The sequence below is a fragment of the Syngnathus floridae genome, chromosome 5 (assembly GCF_059516105.1).
Source record: "Syngnathus floridae isolate MCC-2025c chromosome 5, RoL_Sflo_1.0, whole genome shotgun sequence".
Lineage (NCBI taxonomy): Eukaryota > Metazoa > Chordata > Actinopteri > Syngnathiformes > Syngnathidae > Syngnathus > Syngnathus floridae.
The window spans coordinates 848,736-865,927 of record NC_142417.1 but is presented as its reverse complement, the minus strand read 5'-3'; the positions used below and the strand labels follow the sequence as shown (position 1 = coordinate 865,927).

General features: G+C 42.3%; 3 protein-coding genes and 1 long non-coding RNA gene across 12 annotated transcripts in view; 2 read left to right on the top strand and 2 right to left on the bottom strand.

Moving 5' to 3' along the window:
- Positions 1 to 407: 407 nt before the first annotated feature.
- Positions 408 to 8,729, bottom strand: ppil3 (peptidylprolyl isomerase (cyclophilin)-like 3). Of its 2 annotated transcripts, none has more exons than XM_088376455.1 (6): positions 8,604 to 8,729; positions 1,712 to 1,786; positions 1,389 to 1,482; positions 1,143 to 1,210; positions 799 to 917; positions 408 to 641 (listed from the first exon to the last, which is right to left on the bottom strand). In XM_088376455.1, exons 1-6 carry the CDS (start codon positions 8,685 to 8,687, stop codon positions 515 to 517), a joined length of 567 nt encoding a protein of 188 aa, XP_088232581.1. In that variant the 5' UTR covers positions 8,688 to 8,729; the 3' UTR covers positions 408 to 514. The 2 variants fall into 2 exon arrangements, with proteins under 2 accessions (XP_088232581.1, XP_088232582.1); XM_088376456.1 differs by lacking the exon at positions 8,604 to 8,729 and adding an exon at positions 1,954 to 2,091.
- LOC148397313 (volume-regulated anion channel subunit LRRC8A) lies at positions 2,309 to 8,729 on the bottom strand. Of its 2 annotated transcripts, none has more exons than XM_088376451.1 (3): positions 8,604 to 8,729; positions 4,837 to 6,955; positions 2,309 to 4,704 (listed from the first exon to the last, which is right to left on the bottom strand). In XM_088376451.1, exons 2-3 carry the CDS (start codon positions 6,946 to 6,948, stop codon positions 4,429 to 4,431), a joined length of 2,388 nt encoding a protein of 795 aa, XP_088232577.1. In that variant the 5' UTR covers positions 6,949 to 6,955; positions 8,604 to 8,729; the 3' UTR covers positions 2,309 to 4,428. The 2 variants fall into 2 exon arrangements, with proteins under 2 accessions (XP_088232577.1, XP_088232578.1); XM_088376452.1 differs by lacking the exon at positions 8,604 to 8,729 and adding an exon at positions 8,012 to 8,535.
- A 315-nt stretch (positions 8,730 to 9,044) lies between these two features.
- Positions 9,045 to 11,839, top strand: hscb (HscB mitochondrial iron-sulfur cluster cochaperone). Of its 2 annotated transcripts, XM_088376454.1 has the most exons (7): positions 9,048 to 9,463; positions 9,542 to 9,848; positions 10,090 to 10,186; positions 10,448 to 10,537; positions 10,610 to 10,754; positions 11,372 to 11,419; positions 11,644 to 11,839. In XM_088376454.1, the coding sequence occupies exons 2-7, from the start codon at positions 9,733 to 9,735 to the stop codon at positions 11,736 to 11,738; spliced, it is 591 nt and encodes a 196-aa protein (XP_088232580.1). In that variant the 5' UTR covers positions 9,048 to 9,463; positions 9,542 to 9,732; the 3' UTR covers positions 11,739 to 11,839. The 2 variants fall into 2 exon arrangements, with proteins under 2 accessions (XP_088232579.1, XP_088232580.1); XM_088376453.1 differs by having other exon boundaries at positions 9,045 to 9,848.
- A 554-nt stretch (positions 11,840 to 12,393) lies between these two features.
- The window catches only part of LOC148397309 (uncharacterized), a 157,842-nt gene continuing 153,043 nt past the window's right edge, over positions 12,394 to 17,192 (top strand). For 5 of the 6 annotated variants that reach the window (XR_015858597.1, XR_015858599.1, XR_015858600.1 and 2 more), the window contains exons 1-3: positions 12,394 to 12,557; positions 12,640 to 12,745; positions 16,120 to 16,577. This is a non-coding gene — a long non-coding RNA (uncharacterized LOC148397309). The remainder of the gene's footprint in view (positions 12,558 to 12,639; positions 12,746 to 16,119; positions 16,578 to 17,192) is intronic. The other variant, XR_015858602.1, reaches the window with a different exon arrangement.

The following is a 17,192-nucleotide window of genomic DNA, read 5'->3' as shown; positions in this document are numbered from 1 at the left end:
TTGAGGTAGACCTCGAATGGCCTCTGTCTGAAGTACTGTCTCTGCTTTTGATGACAGTCTTTATTTGTACAGTATATCTTTGGAATAGACACTTTAAGCGTTTTGCGATCCATAAACAAACCCATAGTAAAACTCAAGCTATCCACCTTTAAAACTTCCGGTGAAGGATGACTTCATGGAGTGTGTACTCTGTATTGTTTGGCTCCCTCTCAGCTGCGACCCGAATGAGAAAATGGATGTTGTGCTCACATTCGAAACGGCTGAGAAGTTCTTTAGGGCCTTTGTGGTCATCGTGCTTGTAGCTGGGATTTAGCTGGACTGACATCATCAATAAAGTTTTTTTTTTTTTTTTTTTACAGTAACAAAGTATCTGTAGTTAAACTTCCAAACACAACAACAATGACAAATAAAAGTAATCATATGTCATTTATTAAAAAACATGGGCAAATACTGGTTTCTTATTTTCTTGTACAAAACAATGAGATCTTTGCAATTTGCACTTTGGAGACTTTTTCTATCCAGCAAAAGGGTTAGCATGAATGGTGACATCTTTAATTCGACTTTCAGTCAACGGTCGGAACGTCTTTTCATGCACGGGCAGTTTTTCAAGCTCATCCAATGCTTCCAAGCCATCGATAATCCTAGAAAGCAAAGCAGAAAAAAAACAAAACACAATGTGAAATACTTCTAATACAGATTAAGAGGCAGTTTGCATCGAGATATCACACGTTTCCCTGCAAAATTTGCATATGTACAAGGCTCTAAATGGACGGAAATGTCATTCCGTACAGTACATACTTTCCAAACACCGTATACTTCATGTCCAGATGAGGCTGTTTGGCGTAGGTGAAGAAAAACTGGGAGCCATTTGTATTCGGACCATTGTTTGCCATGGAGACCACTCCTCGGACATTATGCTGAAAGAAAAAAGAAAACAAACGCAGATTAAAAAAAAAAAAAAAAACAACCAAAAGAAAACAAACCTACATAGACAGTAAAGTACAGTAAACAAAATGTCAGGACATGTGAACTGTTAAAAGTTCATCCTGATGCTGGTTGAAATGAGGTCTGCTGAGGTATGAGGAAAATTACTGAGGAAATTTGGGTTAAATTTGTAAAAAATAGGGGGGGGGGGAACTTACTTTTAAATGTTCACTGAACTCATCTTCAAACTTGCGCCCCCATATGCTTGTTCCTCCTTTGCCAGTGCCTGTGGGATTTTGCATCCAAATGGAAGGGAAGGGAAGGGAAGGGAAGGGAAGGGAAGGGAAGGGAAGGGAAGGGAAGGGAAGGGAAGGGAAGGGAAGGGAAGGGAAGGGAAGGGAAGGGAAGGGAAGGGAAAGTCACGCAAATGACATTGTAAGCAATTATTGAATGTCACCTTCTACCTGTTGGGTCTCCCGTTTGCACCATGAAGCCTTTAATGTTTCGGTGAAAGATGCATCCTTTGTAGAAGCCACTGGCACACAGGGCGAGGAAGTTCTAAAATGACAAGCAGTGACGTTCTGGTGAGGGTCATGACTGCTGAGGCACGGACATAAAAGTAACTTCTTGCCCCATAATCACAATAAACCGTTCAATTTATACATCTGATGCTGTCAATTAAACCAAACATCTCTCACACTTGGTCTTCAACGTTCGTCAGTCGAAACACAGCTAAAAAAAAACCAATTCTCTCCTCCCTTTAGCCTATGTCATTCTAAAAACTTACTTCACAAGTTTTTGGTGCGCGTTCACAAAATATTTCAATTTTGATGTCTCCTAAATCTGTGTGAAGGGTCACTGCCTGCACGCATACACAAAACAAAAACAGACATCAAATCAGTCAGTTCGACCAACGAGTTAAGAACTAAACACAAATGATTTGTAATTAACACACATTTAAAACATGAAGACATATCTACGATACATTTGGATGCTGCTTCGTCGTCTTAAATTGAAACAAAAAGTTACCATTTTAAACGCTGCGACAGTGCCTGAATGAGTGGACGAAAGAAACAAGTCCGTGTGGATGCATTACTCAGCGGATAATAGTTCCGAGACGCATCTCGGTACTGTCGGCCAACCTCGGTTCCGTCCCAACATACGACATTTCGAGGAACGCAGTTATTTGATGTATTATATTGTTGATATTCGTATAGATATTTATTGTCATAATGATACTTTTATTGCTTTTAGGCGAAACTACAGACTAAAGCTCGTCCCGATTTCCGTAATAAATCCGTCGCTGTTGCATGAACAGGAGTTGTCGTAAACCGAGTCCTCTTTCGTTTACGATGCCTGAAGTCAGCACGGAAACTGAATACTCTTCGTGTAATAACGTTTGAAAGTTTATTTGGGTATTTCAAAATCAAACAAACAATATTCCAAGAATATAAAGTACAGTCAGTCCATCGTCACAAATAATGTTAAACATAAAGTGAATTGAAAAATGTAGTACACAGTACATAGTATTTGGGTAATTAATGTTAACTGAATAGTTCTGCTTTTACTGCATTTTCCTTTTAGGCCCAACTTACACTGGTGTTTTTATGTTGGGGGTAAAAAAAAGTCAAACAAGTGGATTTAATCAATCTTAACCTTGCTCTTAGGTTGAATTATGATACTTTAAGTCTCATGTCAAATACAATATGAAAGATGTTGCAGTTGAATGTGCACCAGCATCACTTTATCACCCCCAGTACACCCACATTGTTAATAATGAAGGTATCAATTGAATATATCAGTCACTAGACGAGTCACATTTTTTTATTTGCAAAAGATTTGTATTTGATTTATTTTTTCATTTCACACACCCATGATTCTCTCTCATCTCCAAAACAATTATATGTGAAAACATCTACACATACATTTGCAAAGTAACAAGACTTATGCTATCATTTGTAATCATAAAAAAGGAGCATAGCCTATATAACAATGGTTCTCATTTATTAGTGACTTCTTTCCTGTTAGCTACGACAGATTAATGATCAAAGCATTCCAAAACATTTACAATAAAATACACATGAATGTTGTTTCAGCCGTGATTATTTGGAGCCAAGTAGTCTTCCACGTTAGCTTTAACAGGTGGTCAAGTGTATAAAGTATTAGACACGCAATCAAAACAAAACACACGACAGTACATAAAAGCAGGAGTGAACAAGGGTTAAGGCAAGTGGCCTGCACACACAGCCGTTAGAAAAGAAACCTCTTTTTTTTTTTCTTCTGTCACTGGCAGATGATCGATGGTGTGGTTTTAATTTGACAAAGACTAGATTTGCCCCACTTTATCAAAGTAATTGTGCGTATCAGGTGAACAGGTCCTGGAAACCTGCCATCAGATGTTCATGAAAGTGACAGAACTCCTCATTGGGGTGCACAAGGTTGTCAGCTTTTTGTGTTACTTTTTTTTAACATTATTTAGCTACTATATACACTAAAAACCTCGCTACACTCCAAGATTGAGATCAGGGGTGGGGTCATTTCAGTTACACTCATGTAAAAAGCAAATGTCGATTAATAATTGAGCAGTCGAGGCATTTCCTTTCCCTTCCTCTGAGGTTTGTTTATCGGGCTGCATGGTGGGCTGGCTCAAATACTTGGAGGTCTCCTTCCCCACCCAACATCGAGATCAAGCAAGGGACGACTGCACATAACACTCGTTCAAAGGACTCTCTGACGTGCTCAAACGCATTTTCTCATATATTAATCAATTTGAAGCATACCTTCCACTCACATTTTTCTTTTCTCAATATTTTTTATAGTCTATGCCAACAGGACTGGGATTTGGTACTACATATTATGGATAAAAAAAACAACAACATAGGAAATCCAGGTGACATGGAGCTTAAATGATTGTCAACTTGACAGTGTAATTGTACTTGGTACGGTTGTAAATATATGCAACATATATAATGAGCTTAACTTTCAGAGATTTTGCTCTGTCTCGTCAAGTCCTTCAAAGGAATCGACTTCCAACACTCAGTCGGCTGTTTTAGATACTACGATGTAATACAAAAGAAAGCCCATGCTTGGCTTCCGGTTGGCTCGCTGACACGACATGTCCGAGAATATGGGACCGATGTCTTGTTTAATGCTTGTGAAATGCTCAGTATTGTTGGCCCATCATTTTGCATACTTCCTTCAAATTCGCCATCGTTGAGATGCACAAAATGTAAACAAACATCACCATGGCACTGCTTCTCCAATTTCCCTTTGGGATCAATAAAGTAAGAGTTCTCTTATTATTGCTAAATAGCCCGACGAGTGGGTCAAAGTGGATGACCAAATATAAGTTGGGAAGCTAAGCAGTAAAAGAATAAAAAATCGTGCCAATCTAGTGAACACGTTCCCTTTTTTTTTACTGGCTGTACATGACGCCATCCCGTCTGGGGGTTCGGGACGGCCGGCCGCTTCGGTGACTGGCTCGGCGAGCATCTGTGGCTCCGTTCATATCTGCTCTTTGTCCGTCCGCCACAACTGTTCTTTGACTTCGGTGGGCAGGGTGTTGAAGAGGTCCTCCTCCACAACCAGACCAGTTCGCTTTAATTGCCGGCACTCTGCCAGTTCAATGGGCAGACACTCCAGACGGTTGCCTCTCAGCTCCAGTTGCGTCAGTCCCGTCAGCTCGCCGAAACGTGACGGCAGAGACTGCAGGCAGTTGTTACCCAGGTTCAAAGTGCGCAGTTTCTTGCACTGGAACAGCTCATTGGGCAGGCTCTCGATCTGCATGTCAAAGTGGACGAACGGGGAAAGCATTACGTATTTTTCCTAGTGAAACCTGAAATGAACGGTTATTTTGAGAATGAAAAGATTGAATAGAAGACAGACGGGGGCGACGACAGGTGGCGTACTCACTCGATTGGCAGTCACGGCAAGGTACTGAAGGTTCTGCAGGGAGCCGATGTCGGCCGGGATATTGGTTAAGTTGTTGTGGCTCAGGTCCAGAAAGCGAAGCTTGCGACAATAAAACAGCTGGCCGGGAATCTTCTCAATCTTATTTCTGTTCAGGTAGAGTTTCTCTAAATTGATGAGCGTGCCAATCTGGATGGGGATGTAGGCAATCTGATTATACCAGAGTTTAAGGCAGACCAGCCTGTGCAAGTGCTGGAAACTGATGATCTCCTCGATAGTCTTCAGGTTGTTGTCCTTCAAATCGATCTCCTGCAAATTGTGCAAGCTGAAGATGGAGTGCGGTATGCGCTCCAGATCGCAGCGGATCAGCTCCAGTTCGGTCAGGTTGACCATTTTCTTCAGGCTGTTGAGCACCATCAGCTTGGTGCCTTCGTTGTTGACCGACAGCTTCTGGAGGTGCATGCCCACGTCGGTCACCACCTGAGGCAGCTTGGTGAGATTGCTCTTTAAACGAAGAACCTTGAGCCTTTTCAGCTCCCTCAGCCCGTCGATGACGATGTAGCGGTTGTTCTCAGCGCTGAGATTCCCGGTGAGGTGAAGCTCACTGAGATTCTTCAAACTATAAATCCACAGAGGAATCTCCTTGATATCGGTGAATTTGATGTGCAGAGACTTCAAATTCTCCCGCAGAAAAGCCAACGCCGGAGCTTCGATTTTGGCCGGGGTGTGGTAAAGCCACATCTCTCGCAGGTTGACGAGCTGAGCGATTATCGGCGGGATGGTCACGTCCGGTATGAGCTCCAGTTTGAGAACCTCCAGCTCCATCAGGTCGAACACCGTGTCTGGAATGCCACTGAGCATGAAAAGGTGCAGCTCCAGCTTCTCTTGAGAGTTCTTGGTTATCCTCTGCCTGAGCTTGTCTAGTGTCCACTCGTTGTTGAGGTTGAGCTGCCTCAGTTTGTTTTCGCTCACTTCGGAGAGGAAGACGGCAAAGCGCTTGGAGTAGAGCGGGTCGTACTGATCGATCATGTGCAACATGAAGGCAAAGTCGTTCTTCACGTCGGGTATGTCGCTGTAGCTGCTCTCTTCTCGAATGGACTCGAAGGAATACTTCTTGAGGGAGCGCCGCAGCATCCAGCACAGAGTATACATGCAGATGAAGCCGTACACCACCACCAAGCTAATGTAGAAACAGGCCAAGATCTTAAAGAGCGTAGCCAAGGGATGAGCGCAACGATATACGTTGTACCCAGTCAGACTTTGTATATCCACGTTACAGTCCACGCTGAACTTGATATCGTTCACATAATACCCTGTGTAGCAGATGATCAAAACGAATTTGATCACCTTGATAATCGTCTGACGGATGTACAACCTATACACGATGTCCCCTTCTTCCACGTGGATTCGGAACTTCTTGACTTTTTCAAAGAGAGCCTTGGCCTGTTCGCCTTCTTTCTTGTCCAGGACCCCCGTGTCCGTTCGATCGACGATGCCCTGCTCAAGTCGCGTCTTGGTTCGCTGGAGCATAGGGACGCTGGCCTCCACGTCTTCGCTGATGACCGACTCCTTGTGCTCCATGGAGCCGTTCATTTTCATTGGTTTCGGATCGCTCTCTTCCACCACCGTCTCCGAAAGAGCTCTGGTGGTCCACGGCGAGTCGAAGCACTTGAGTAAGATGGACACAAAGTGCTCTAGTTTGGAGCTGGTGCGGGGAAACTTAAACCAAAAGTTGCTGCAGGCTAAGAAAATAAGGGTATGGAGTAACACCAGGTAGGGGAAATATTTGGCAAACCAGTGCAATCTAGTCTCGTAGCACACGGCATCCACATAGTTGTACTGGTGGCGGTCCAAATCATATTGGATTCCTTTGGGCTCCCACGACAAAGGTGCTATGAATGAGGAATTCAAGTTCTTCTTGCAGGTCTTATCCACCACCCACTTGCAGGGCAAGCAGATCATCTTGTCCTGGGTGACCTGAAGAGTCCCACCGAACACCGAGATCATGAGCATAACGATGGAAATGTAGTCCGTGAACACGTCCCACCATGGTTTCAGGATGCGGTAGGCTGGCTGTGTGTCCACAAAGTACCGCAGTTCAGTGATGGGGATCATGGTTTATCTGTGAGAAAAAGCACGGATTTGAAGGAGAAGATGCTCGGCTTGGGGGTCAGTCAGTAAGGCGAGCTATTGATTTTTTGATAAGTTGCTACTTGGAACTTCCGTATTTAAGTTCTCTGAAATGAACCATGCGCATGTTATACACTTATTTGTAGTCCACAGTTCATTTTTCTGTAAAACTCTGATAAAATTTGCGTCGCAAAATATGACTGAGAATCAGTGGTCCAAGAGCGAGCTTCTGGCTTTTCCTGACAAAGTGTTCGTTCATAGACTTTAGTATAATGGATATGCTGTTTTTTCTTTGAACAGGTCCAATTAATCTCGGAAATGGGGTGCCGTACCGGATGTGGGCTTTGGAGCCAAAACTCATCAGTCATTTAAATATGAAGTACAATTTTCGGCGTCTTCTTATAGTCTTGCCATCATTTACATTTGCATAAATCAAAAGAAAATCATCCAATTTCTACAGTTGGAGTTGCTGGCACATGTCCAAAAACAACAAAACTGCATCACTAGCAGATTGCATTATTAAGGGGAAAAAAAAACCCCTCAAACTTTTGTAACAGAAATGGGCTGTAAATGTTACACCAAAAAAATGGTTATCGTGAGTGGTGTCACGTGAGACGTTAGCATCAATTGCTAATATCGGCTGCTAACTAGCCAACTGCTGACTGTCACCTGATATTAGAAAAGAAACCCACTCTTATTAAATTCGCAGTGGTTAATCTTTAACATGTTATGTGACTTTTAGCACAAGCTTGCCCTTTATCATTCAAGTTAAGGGTTAAACACTCAAGCGTGTTTTATTGCTTTCACACAGTGGAAAGCATTTCTTACGCAGTTAGGAAATATTTAATGATGATGACTGTTTGACTCTGGAGCATGTTCATCTGATTTCAAGTTTCTTTTTTCACCAATCGTACACAGACCAGCATCAGATTCAACTCTCCATAAAAAGTCATGCACAATCGCACACAGATGACGCATTATATTATTTAATCCTTCTAAAAATACAATTACGAACGAGCATTAGAAGCAGAGAATATATTCTACTTACACATCTGTAAAGAGCAATAAGTCCGCCCGTTTGCAGTGAACAACATTCCGCATCAGCTTTTTTGCCGATGTTGTCCATCAGTGCTTCCAATCAGCCCCTCGGGCTTGGCGTGTGTGCGGCACGCCCAGCGCGGGACTCCTCTAAAGATGATGTTCCGTTTTGGCATGTTTAACCCAAACAACGCGACGGCCAGAGGAGCCACCTCTCTCGCTAGCTCTCTATTCTTAGCCATTTCCGTTAATAATACCCAGAGTATTGTCTGTGGGGGCCTTGAGAAGCACCTCCCTCGACCTTCAGTCGGAGAGATCCTGTTTACCTTATAGAAAGTGCTGTCTCCAACCAGTTGCCTCTCCGGGACACTCTACTGTCACCTTTTCCCTCACCTCCCAAACACACACCTTCACTAAGACAATAAGAGGCAGACGCTGGCAGTCATCACAGGCGTCTACTTTGTTCACAAACGATAAAGTCGGGGACACCAAGTCTGCATCGGGGGCCAAAATGCAAATTTATACTGGCTCAACTTCAGAGCTCTTTTTTTTTTCCTTCCCCTCCTCACATCACATGGCTGTTTCCCAATTGTGTAACTTACCAGTTTCACTGTGTTATCTGGGCTCCAGTGCCTGTTGCTGTTGGTGCTGGACAAGCCGTTTTCTGTGAGTCCATGAGCGTTCATGGACCATCGCCACTATCAGTGCCATGAGCTTATGTGTGAAACCTATATCAAAAGAAAAAAAGGAAACACAATAAACAGTGGGTGAATTGTGAGATCTGTCAACGATGGCATGTGGTAAAAAATGTTGAGAAAGTCAAATTCGACTTAGTTTGAGTTGGAGCATATGATTAACCTTAATGACAAATCATAAAACCATGACAAACGGGCTGTGTCAAAAATGGCTTACTAAACCACAAGTCGTTGATTCAAGAATAAGACGTGTGGATTTACAAAACAGGCAGTCATTTTCAGTTTTTTTTTCTTCCATTGAACACGTGAATGTAGATCGGACTACTTGACACGAACATCTTCAGCGCAATAGCATTATGGGTGCAGTTAGCCAGCAAGCTAACTAGCTACATGTTTACCACCCGGCTCTTTGTGTCATCTGGGCTTGAACTTCATTTGGGGGGAAAAACGTTTCGGATAATATGTCAGCGGGGGAACTAACAAGTTATGGGAAAACAGTTTGAAACGTTCACTTACTGTGTTTGAAGACGTGTATTTAAATCCAGAACCACTGGAAAGAGCGTGTATTTGCCTTTTCTTGGCTAGGGCAGCTAAAGCTAATAGCCGTAGCCGCTGTTTTTCCGAGCACAATCCAGACGCTTCAGTCATCGTCTGTCACCGCCGACCGATAGGTGGCAGTGTTGTGATATTATGTCAACGTAAAAGAAGACGCTGTTTCCGGAGATGCTTATGTATTTGTTTACAGTGTCAAAACTGCTTCCATTAAGGTGATTTTAAAACTTCCCAAATGGTGTCATTTAACATTTTGCGAACGGTAGGCTCATTCCGGACGCTGCCACTCACAGGCCGGCTCGTGACGAATCAACCAGCCGCTTTTAATGCTGTTACATGTCCAGCACGCTGTTTGGTTGTGGGCTTGGCGAAGGACACATGGACAAGCAAGAAGACCCTCAGAGGCACAAGGAGTGAAAACGAGTTGAATCGCTACTTCTGGAGGGTCACGACAGTCAGGAGTTACAGCACATCCAATGTCCAAATGAACTGCTGGAAGTGTAAAGAACCTTTTAAGGAACTCCCTACATTCTTCTGCTCGTCCTGCAAAGTAGTCCAACCTCCTCATGAGAGAGTATCCTTCTTCAGCATCATGGACTGGTGAGCATCTTGAAACCTTCATGTCATATATAAGCAGCTTTAGATTCAGGCATGGATGATGCACTTACTCAATACTTTACCAAGGCACGATTGACTGTAAGATTTCCTTCCACCAGCCTCTTTTCTTGTCATAGGGAATACAATATGAAATTGATACCACTCTTTTTTTTAATATTCATTTTATGTCATGAGTTTGAGGAAACAATGACATGATAATGTGCATTACCGCCCTCCCCCACAGTGAAGACACATTTGCACTGGACACGCACAAACTGCAGAAAAGATACTTGCTGCTGCAACGCTCCCTTCATCCAGACAACTTCAGCCAGAAATCTGCGGTAGGCAGGGGTTTTGTAAGCGGATAACGGTCCAGGAGCACGGTCTGTGAGTGGTCTGCCGCTTCCCGCTCTGTTCGCTTTTTACATGAGTAAATGAAACATAATCACATAGAAAGCCCATCACACTTTGGCATCACAGCTGGTACCCTTGTGCGGAGACATCACAAAAACATAAGTTAAGCCACAAGTGGTTCCGCTGTATATGATATGGTTACTGACTACATAAAGAGGAAAAAGCTATCAGAAAATGTTCTTTTGCAGGAAGAGCAAGAGTATTCCGAACACCAGTCAGCGCTTGTCAATAAAGCCTACGAGACTCTGCAGAAGCCTCTGAGTCGCGGCCTCTATTTGGTAAGTTCAAACTCCCCTCGTCTAACGTCCGCCTTGCAAGATGCGGCGTGTCCTCGATGTTTTGCGTTCCAGCTGGAGCTGAAGGGAATGCGCATCGACGACGGCACGGATTCAGGGGCAGATGCTGAGTTCCTGCTTGAGCTGATGGAGATCAACGAAGCCCTCGAACGGGCCCAGACGCCAGAGGAAGCCGATAAGATCAGTCGAGACACAAAATGTAAACTAATAACGTCATGTCTCTCACACAGATGTAGTCTTTGTACTGATTCCACATTGGGATTGCGGGGATTGTAATATCACTTATCACCCCTAGATGGCAGACATACTAAAGTTGCGCTTAACACTGGGTCTTAAACGACTACCCTATAGTACAAGATGTGTAGACCTAATTGTTTTACAGATTTTAAATTATGTGCAGGACAAACATAGTTACTTTGATAACATTAACATTTTGTGTAAGTTTATTTCTGTGGGAAAAAAAGTCGCTCCCACCAGTATTTCAGTTGACCACCCCTGATCTAGCAATCTATGCCAGCCACTTATAATGACATACAGAACAATCAAATATTCTTCCACTCGATGGCAACGTGGTTGAATTTGTCTCCGGATACTCTGACTGTCGAAATTTGAGTTACTCGATTGCCAAGATTCACGACAAATTGCACTCCCCTTTGAAGCTCTTGAAGTTTGTAGTTTCTTTGACAAAATTCACTTGGTTCTACTCTGTGCATTCACAGACACAGACTGATGCAATGTTCGGTTCCCAATGAAAGAAGCAATCCTTTGTATGAACATGTGCAGTCGCTGAACTTGTCGCATCCTCCTCGCTTGCAGGGAAACTGAAAGGCTTGACAGCGGAGATAGACGGCGCCCTGCGTGCAGGTGAGACATCAAGAAGTTCCTTTGAAACGTCTTCTACATCCCTCCCACGCATTAGCTGCTCGTTATGTAATCTGCCGAAGCTTTACGTCGCCGAATGAGTCATCAGTTGAATCTCTTTTGTTGTGTGTGTCAATGTGTGTGTGTGTGTGTGTGTGTGTGTGTGTGTGTGTGTGTGTGTGTGTGCGCTCTCGTCTCGTCTTTATTTTCTTATTTTTCCCTGGCAGGAGAGCTCCAAACTGCCAAGGCACTGCTTGCCCAAATGAAATACTTCTCAAATATTGAAGAGAAAGTTAAGGAAAAACTTTCCGGATACATGTGATTTCACTTCCTCCTGACACACTTTTAAAAAGTTTTGCACCATGATGACTTTGCATTGCTGTACATATGATGTTCATAAATATTAAAGAACCTTCAACTGAACTGTTTTTCAATTTTGCTTGACTTTTTTTTTTTTAATAGAATTAGTGTTTTGACTTTATTGCTCCTCTCGGTTTGTAATCAATAGAGCCTTTGCTTGATTGTTGCCTTTATTAGGACGACCGGAACCCCCCAGACACTCCTTTTGCTCTTATTAGAGTTTACCTGAAAATAAAAGCATTGATACAAACATTACTCCAAGATAACAAAAATGAAGATTTAAATGAAAGAAAGAGCCTAGATTACAAATGAAAAATGACACCTTTTGAATTATCCTCACACATGAAGTGCAATTAGTTATACTCTTAACCTATTATGGTAAACAAAATCAGTCATTGAAATTTCTTTTATTCCAACAAACATCTTGTTTTATGAAAACATTCAATCACTACAATCGAATTTAAGTTCCTAAAGCATTTAATTTCACAATTGACTTGTACCTAACCTCTTATTAAATATGAACGGCATTTATTTGTATTGTGTCTTATTGTTCCTCCCACTTGGAGTCTTATCAACAGCAGGATAGTTAGTTCCTCAGGGTTCCTGTAGGTGGCGACATAACACCTGTGCGGCGGCGGCGGCGGCGGCATCTCTGCTTCCATGCTGTGAAGACTTGCTCTGAGACCGGAAGAAAGACAACCTCTTGAATAATTCATAGCGGCCATGTGTTTGGCATTAACGCACTGATAATCAGGAAGAGCCACCGAATGACGATTACCACGTGAGCCAACGATCTGTGTGATCTGTGTGATTTCCACCTAATAAATTGTGCATCATAATGAAACGGGATCCGCTTTTTGCAGCCCAAGCCATAATTACTTTGCAAATTGGGGCTCCGATTGCATCAAAGTGGCTGATCTTTTGGCGGCGCCGCCAAATTCGATAAAGCAACTGGAACCGTGATATCAGGTAGAGTTTTTGACACAACATTTTCACATGCATTTGTAGTTGGATTCAGCTTTATATGCAGTATATCCTGGCTGGCTGTTTTGGTCTGCAACACCAATTTCATGCATCCAATTTTTTTGCCACACCCGACAGCCAAGCAACATGCCCACATTAAAGGACAATGAATTTAATAGAGACATCCATCCATCCACCAAGGAGCCATTATTATTCATGCGGTAATCAAAAGTCATCCCCGGCGTCTTTTAAATTAATGAGGAAAATATGATTGACCAACACTGAGGCCGCTGCCATCTCTCCAAACTCTTTTTGAAATTGAGTTTGAAAGACGCCTAAGTGGGGAACTGACTCTATAGACAACATGGAAATTTGACTTGGATGAGGACCTTGGCAAAAATAATAACTTTTGGATACATGTGTTTAGCATGCAGCTTCATGGCTCAGCATGACTTTTTTTTCTCCTTCCTTTGGTCTGTTTATTTACAGTCAAAGGCTTGGGTGACCTGAAATCTTCTTGTTCAAAATATTTCTATATCTATTTGTATATTATAGTGGAACCTCAATTTAACAGACTCACTGGAGTGGAAAGAATTGCCTGTTAAATTGAAGTACTTTTTTTTTCTGCGGCCTAAAAACCAAAAACAATGGTGTGCCGAAAATGCTTGGTATAAATAAAGTACAACTTCCAATGAATACTGAATCAGGACATGCATAGTGGAGTGAGGAAATCAACTTATTTGTGTTAAATGGGGCAAAGCGTTTTGATAATCGTGTGACAACAACGTTCCCATTCTTTGAGGTGCTTCGAGTGGCCTCCGGTGGTTTTGCTAATGGCGCATGCCCTGGCAGTGGTGTGATCATTATGGACTTAACATATTGAGACTAATGTGTTCTTTTGTCAAACAGGCTGCCCGTAATGTTCCCGTCATAACATTAAGCCTGCCGTTGTACTCCTCGCAAACAGCAGCGATGCTTCTGACAGCAACTGATAGTTATTCCGCTTTATATGTGCTTAGAATTCCATCTGGACCTTGGGCAGTGGCTACACATTAGGTCATTAAGATCCACCACGTACACACACACGCGCACCACCTGCGTGCTGCGTGCGCCTAGTCGGGCCGTCCTAATCCACGGCTTTATCGGGTTTCCCTCCCGGTCGTAATCCATGTTTTTATGTTCCTCTCATTCCTAAGAAGCCGACCGAGTCTTTGCCTCACCGCTGAAAGCCGCAGCTCAACCGCGATGAATGTTGTAACTTCTTTTGGGGCTTTTGATGCAGTTTGATATTGGATCTGCTTCATGCGCTGTCAAATACCAAAATGTTAAAGGCTTTGCAAAAGTGTCTCCTCACCACACACACGGCATCCACTTTAGGAGGCTGAGTGCACTGAATGAGAAAATACATGTTGACGTACTTCTTATGACACTTTGGGTCATTTTTTTTTTATTTTTAAAAGAGGAAGTCCATCCATCCATTCTTTCATTTTCCACAGGCGAAAGGGGACGTCAACTTCAGAATTTTATTTGTAATACGTTCTACGCAGCCTAACTCGTCGAAACTTGCTGTTGACTAAAAATGACATCACAGTTGCCAGGTCACAACCAATTACAGCTTAAGCGTTTTCTGAAAGTGAGCCGTGATTGGTTGTGACCGGAGACAACTGTGATGTCATTCTCAGTCGACAGCAAGTGTAAAATGGCCGCCTTCTGAGAATGTGAGTATGTGTGATTGATCTTTTTCAATTCTGGTTGGGATCAGGTGTCAGGTTGATCACTGTCACAATATATATATATTTTTTTTACGGAACTTTTCATACAAAGCTCTAATGAGGCTCTCGTGGGTTGAAATGACATTTTTATATATCTAAAAATGTGTGACTTGGTCATTTGAAAAGTAGCTGAAAAAGTGCCAGCACCTCTGGGCGAACGTGTCCAAGTGGCACATTTTGAGGCCTCGTATGTGTGCAAAGCAAGGCGAGAAAGTGAGTGGCTGCGTCGGTGACTAATCCAACTGTTTGCCAGCCAGCGCTGAAAAGCAGCCATTATCATATTTATTACTCGGAGCACACGCACTGAGCTTCTTTTATTTGAATGTTTTTTTTGTGCTTTGTTGAGTATTTAGGTCATATTTAGCATGAGAGAAATAGCCCTGTGAAACACGCAGGGCTTTTTGTCGCAGATATTTAAATTTCAAAAGTTGGCTACCTCGTGAAATTAAGGATTTGTTAGAAATGAGTTTAACGTGGCATTTGGCATCAATAAGACAATTTAGTTTCAGTGTTTTAACACGGTAATTTATTGAAGCAAATCACCTTCTATTACAGCAAGCAGCCAAAACATTATGACCACATGCACAATCTAATCCCATTTTAAGAGCTTCATCATCAAATCTGTTTTCTCCACGATAATGCTCTGCCTTTATTGACACCGCCAGCGAGGTATTAGTTTAAATCTTTTTATTGGAGTGCATTACGCGGTCCTCTCATCAAGCTAAATAATGTATTAGAAACACCTCTTAGTATGAAATCGCCAAATTGATGTCATTCGTAACGTACCGATCGGATTGTTCGCTGAGACAAATTACCACACAAGAACGGCATCAATTATTCAATTAGCATACATGTAAAATCGGAAGATAAGCTATTTAAATTCCACGCGTTTGTTATGTTACTGAAAATGATGAAAAAGCGGAATGGATGCAATCTTTTCAGGCCAGGGTATAAACGGGGGGGAAAAAACGGTAGCCTCCGTTTCTATTTGCTATTATGCAGCGAATCTTATCAGGCTAGCGGCCGAGACATACGGCACACGCTGGGTGTCGGTGGTGTACATAAACCCATTATTTGTGTGATGTCGCCCAGAAGAAGAAGAAGCCTTGAAAAACTTTTTGCTTTCGTGCTGTTTTTACTTTGCGTTTTTTTGGACCGGTTCCGCCGTATAATGACGACATTCGTCTTCGCTTATTCTCAAAACGTCAGTCTGGACGATTGCAGCATCGCCCGCATTGCCCACGTCAACAGTTCCCCTAATAACACAAAAGGGGAAAATAGAAATAGATCTCTTAAGACCATCGGTTCCATCGGCACTTTTTTTTTTGTTGCTTCGATTCAATGAATATGCTGACTCAGCTTTGCTGTAGACACTCTACTTGGTTGGTATTTTTTTTATCTTTAAATTAGAATTGCTCACTGTCCTTTCTTTTTAAAGCTTGCAGGTCAAAGACGTCTTGTGTCTCAAAGCTGATCCCATGTTTGTGGAAATATGGTCGACAAGCATGATACTTGTACCATTAATAAATTTTCCAAACAGTGAATGTGTTCCTAATGCTCTCGGGCCTTTGAATGTTTTGAAACGTGATTTATATCGGATTTCTTCAGATCTCCAAGATCGATATAAGATGAAGGTCCTGGGACAAATATCGTCACTATCGCACTGTGATGCGGCGGCGGCGGCGCCGATGGAAGAGAAAACTCCACTGTGGCTATTTCGCTGAAGTAGCTAAAGCCTTCAATGCACGGTCAGCTCAAAATGGCAGCCATTTGTATCTCCACTGTCCTTGACAACGCAATTACATGTATGGCTAAATGTTGTATTTATGTCTTTTTTGCCACCCATACTTGAACGTTTGTTTTCCGTGTGGTCGAGGTACATTCCCACAGCGATGTTGACAGAAACCTGTGCTGATTGGTCGCTCGTGATGCTTACAGCAAAATGAATTGGAAAAAGTCGACAAAAACATTTCCTCTGGCAGAAAAATGGGTCCAAATTAATAAGACCGTGAACCAAACAAAACATGTTACCAACACATCAAAGAACTTCATCAAAGGAGGAAAAAGTGAGTATATGCATATACTATGTTTTACAGGTCATAGGTCACATTAATAGTGGCCAAAAAAATGAAAATTATTTTTATTAGGCTTATGAACGATTTATTTTCGAACAATATAAAAAAGAAAAGTAAATTACATCCGAAAGTAAGAAAAGAAGGAATTAAAATAATAATAATAAATTGTATATTGTATTTAATTGATTTACTGTTTAATATATTTCACTTATTATTGTAAAAGCTTGTCATTTGATTTGGGGTGTGTAGACTTTTTATATCCACTGCATCCTGACATCCACATTCTCATCCTTGTAAGGATGCTCTTCACGTTCCTCATAGGCTTGAGGTCAGCAAATTGTTTTGGCCATGTATTGTTCACTCTTTGAAAATTAGTCTTCATGTAGTTCTCAAATCACAGCAAAAGATTTTCTTCCTGGATATAGGTGGATGGGGCGAAAATATAATTTTATGCATGACTGCTAGCTTTGAGATGATCCTGCATGGAGAGCTACTCCAAGCCGCATTGTCAATAATCCCCGGGTTGTGAATATTAAATGTGAAGCAGCCAGCCAGACAGACAGACAGACAGGACGGAAGGTTGCATTGTGGTGCCGCTAACAACCA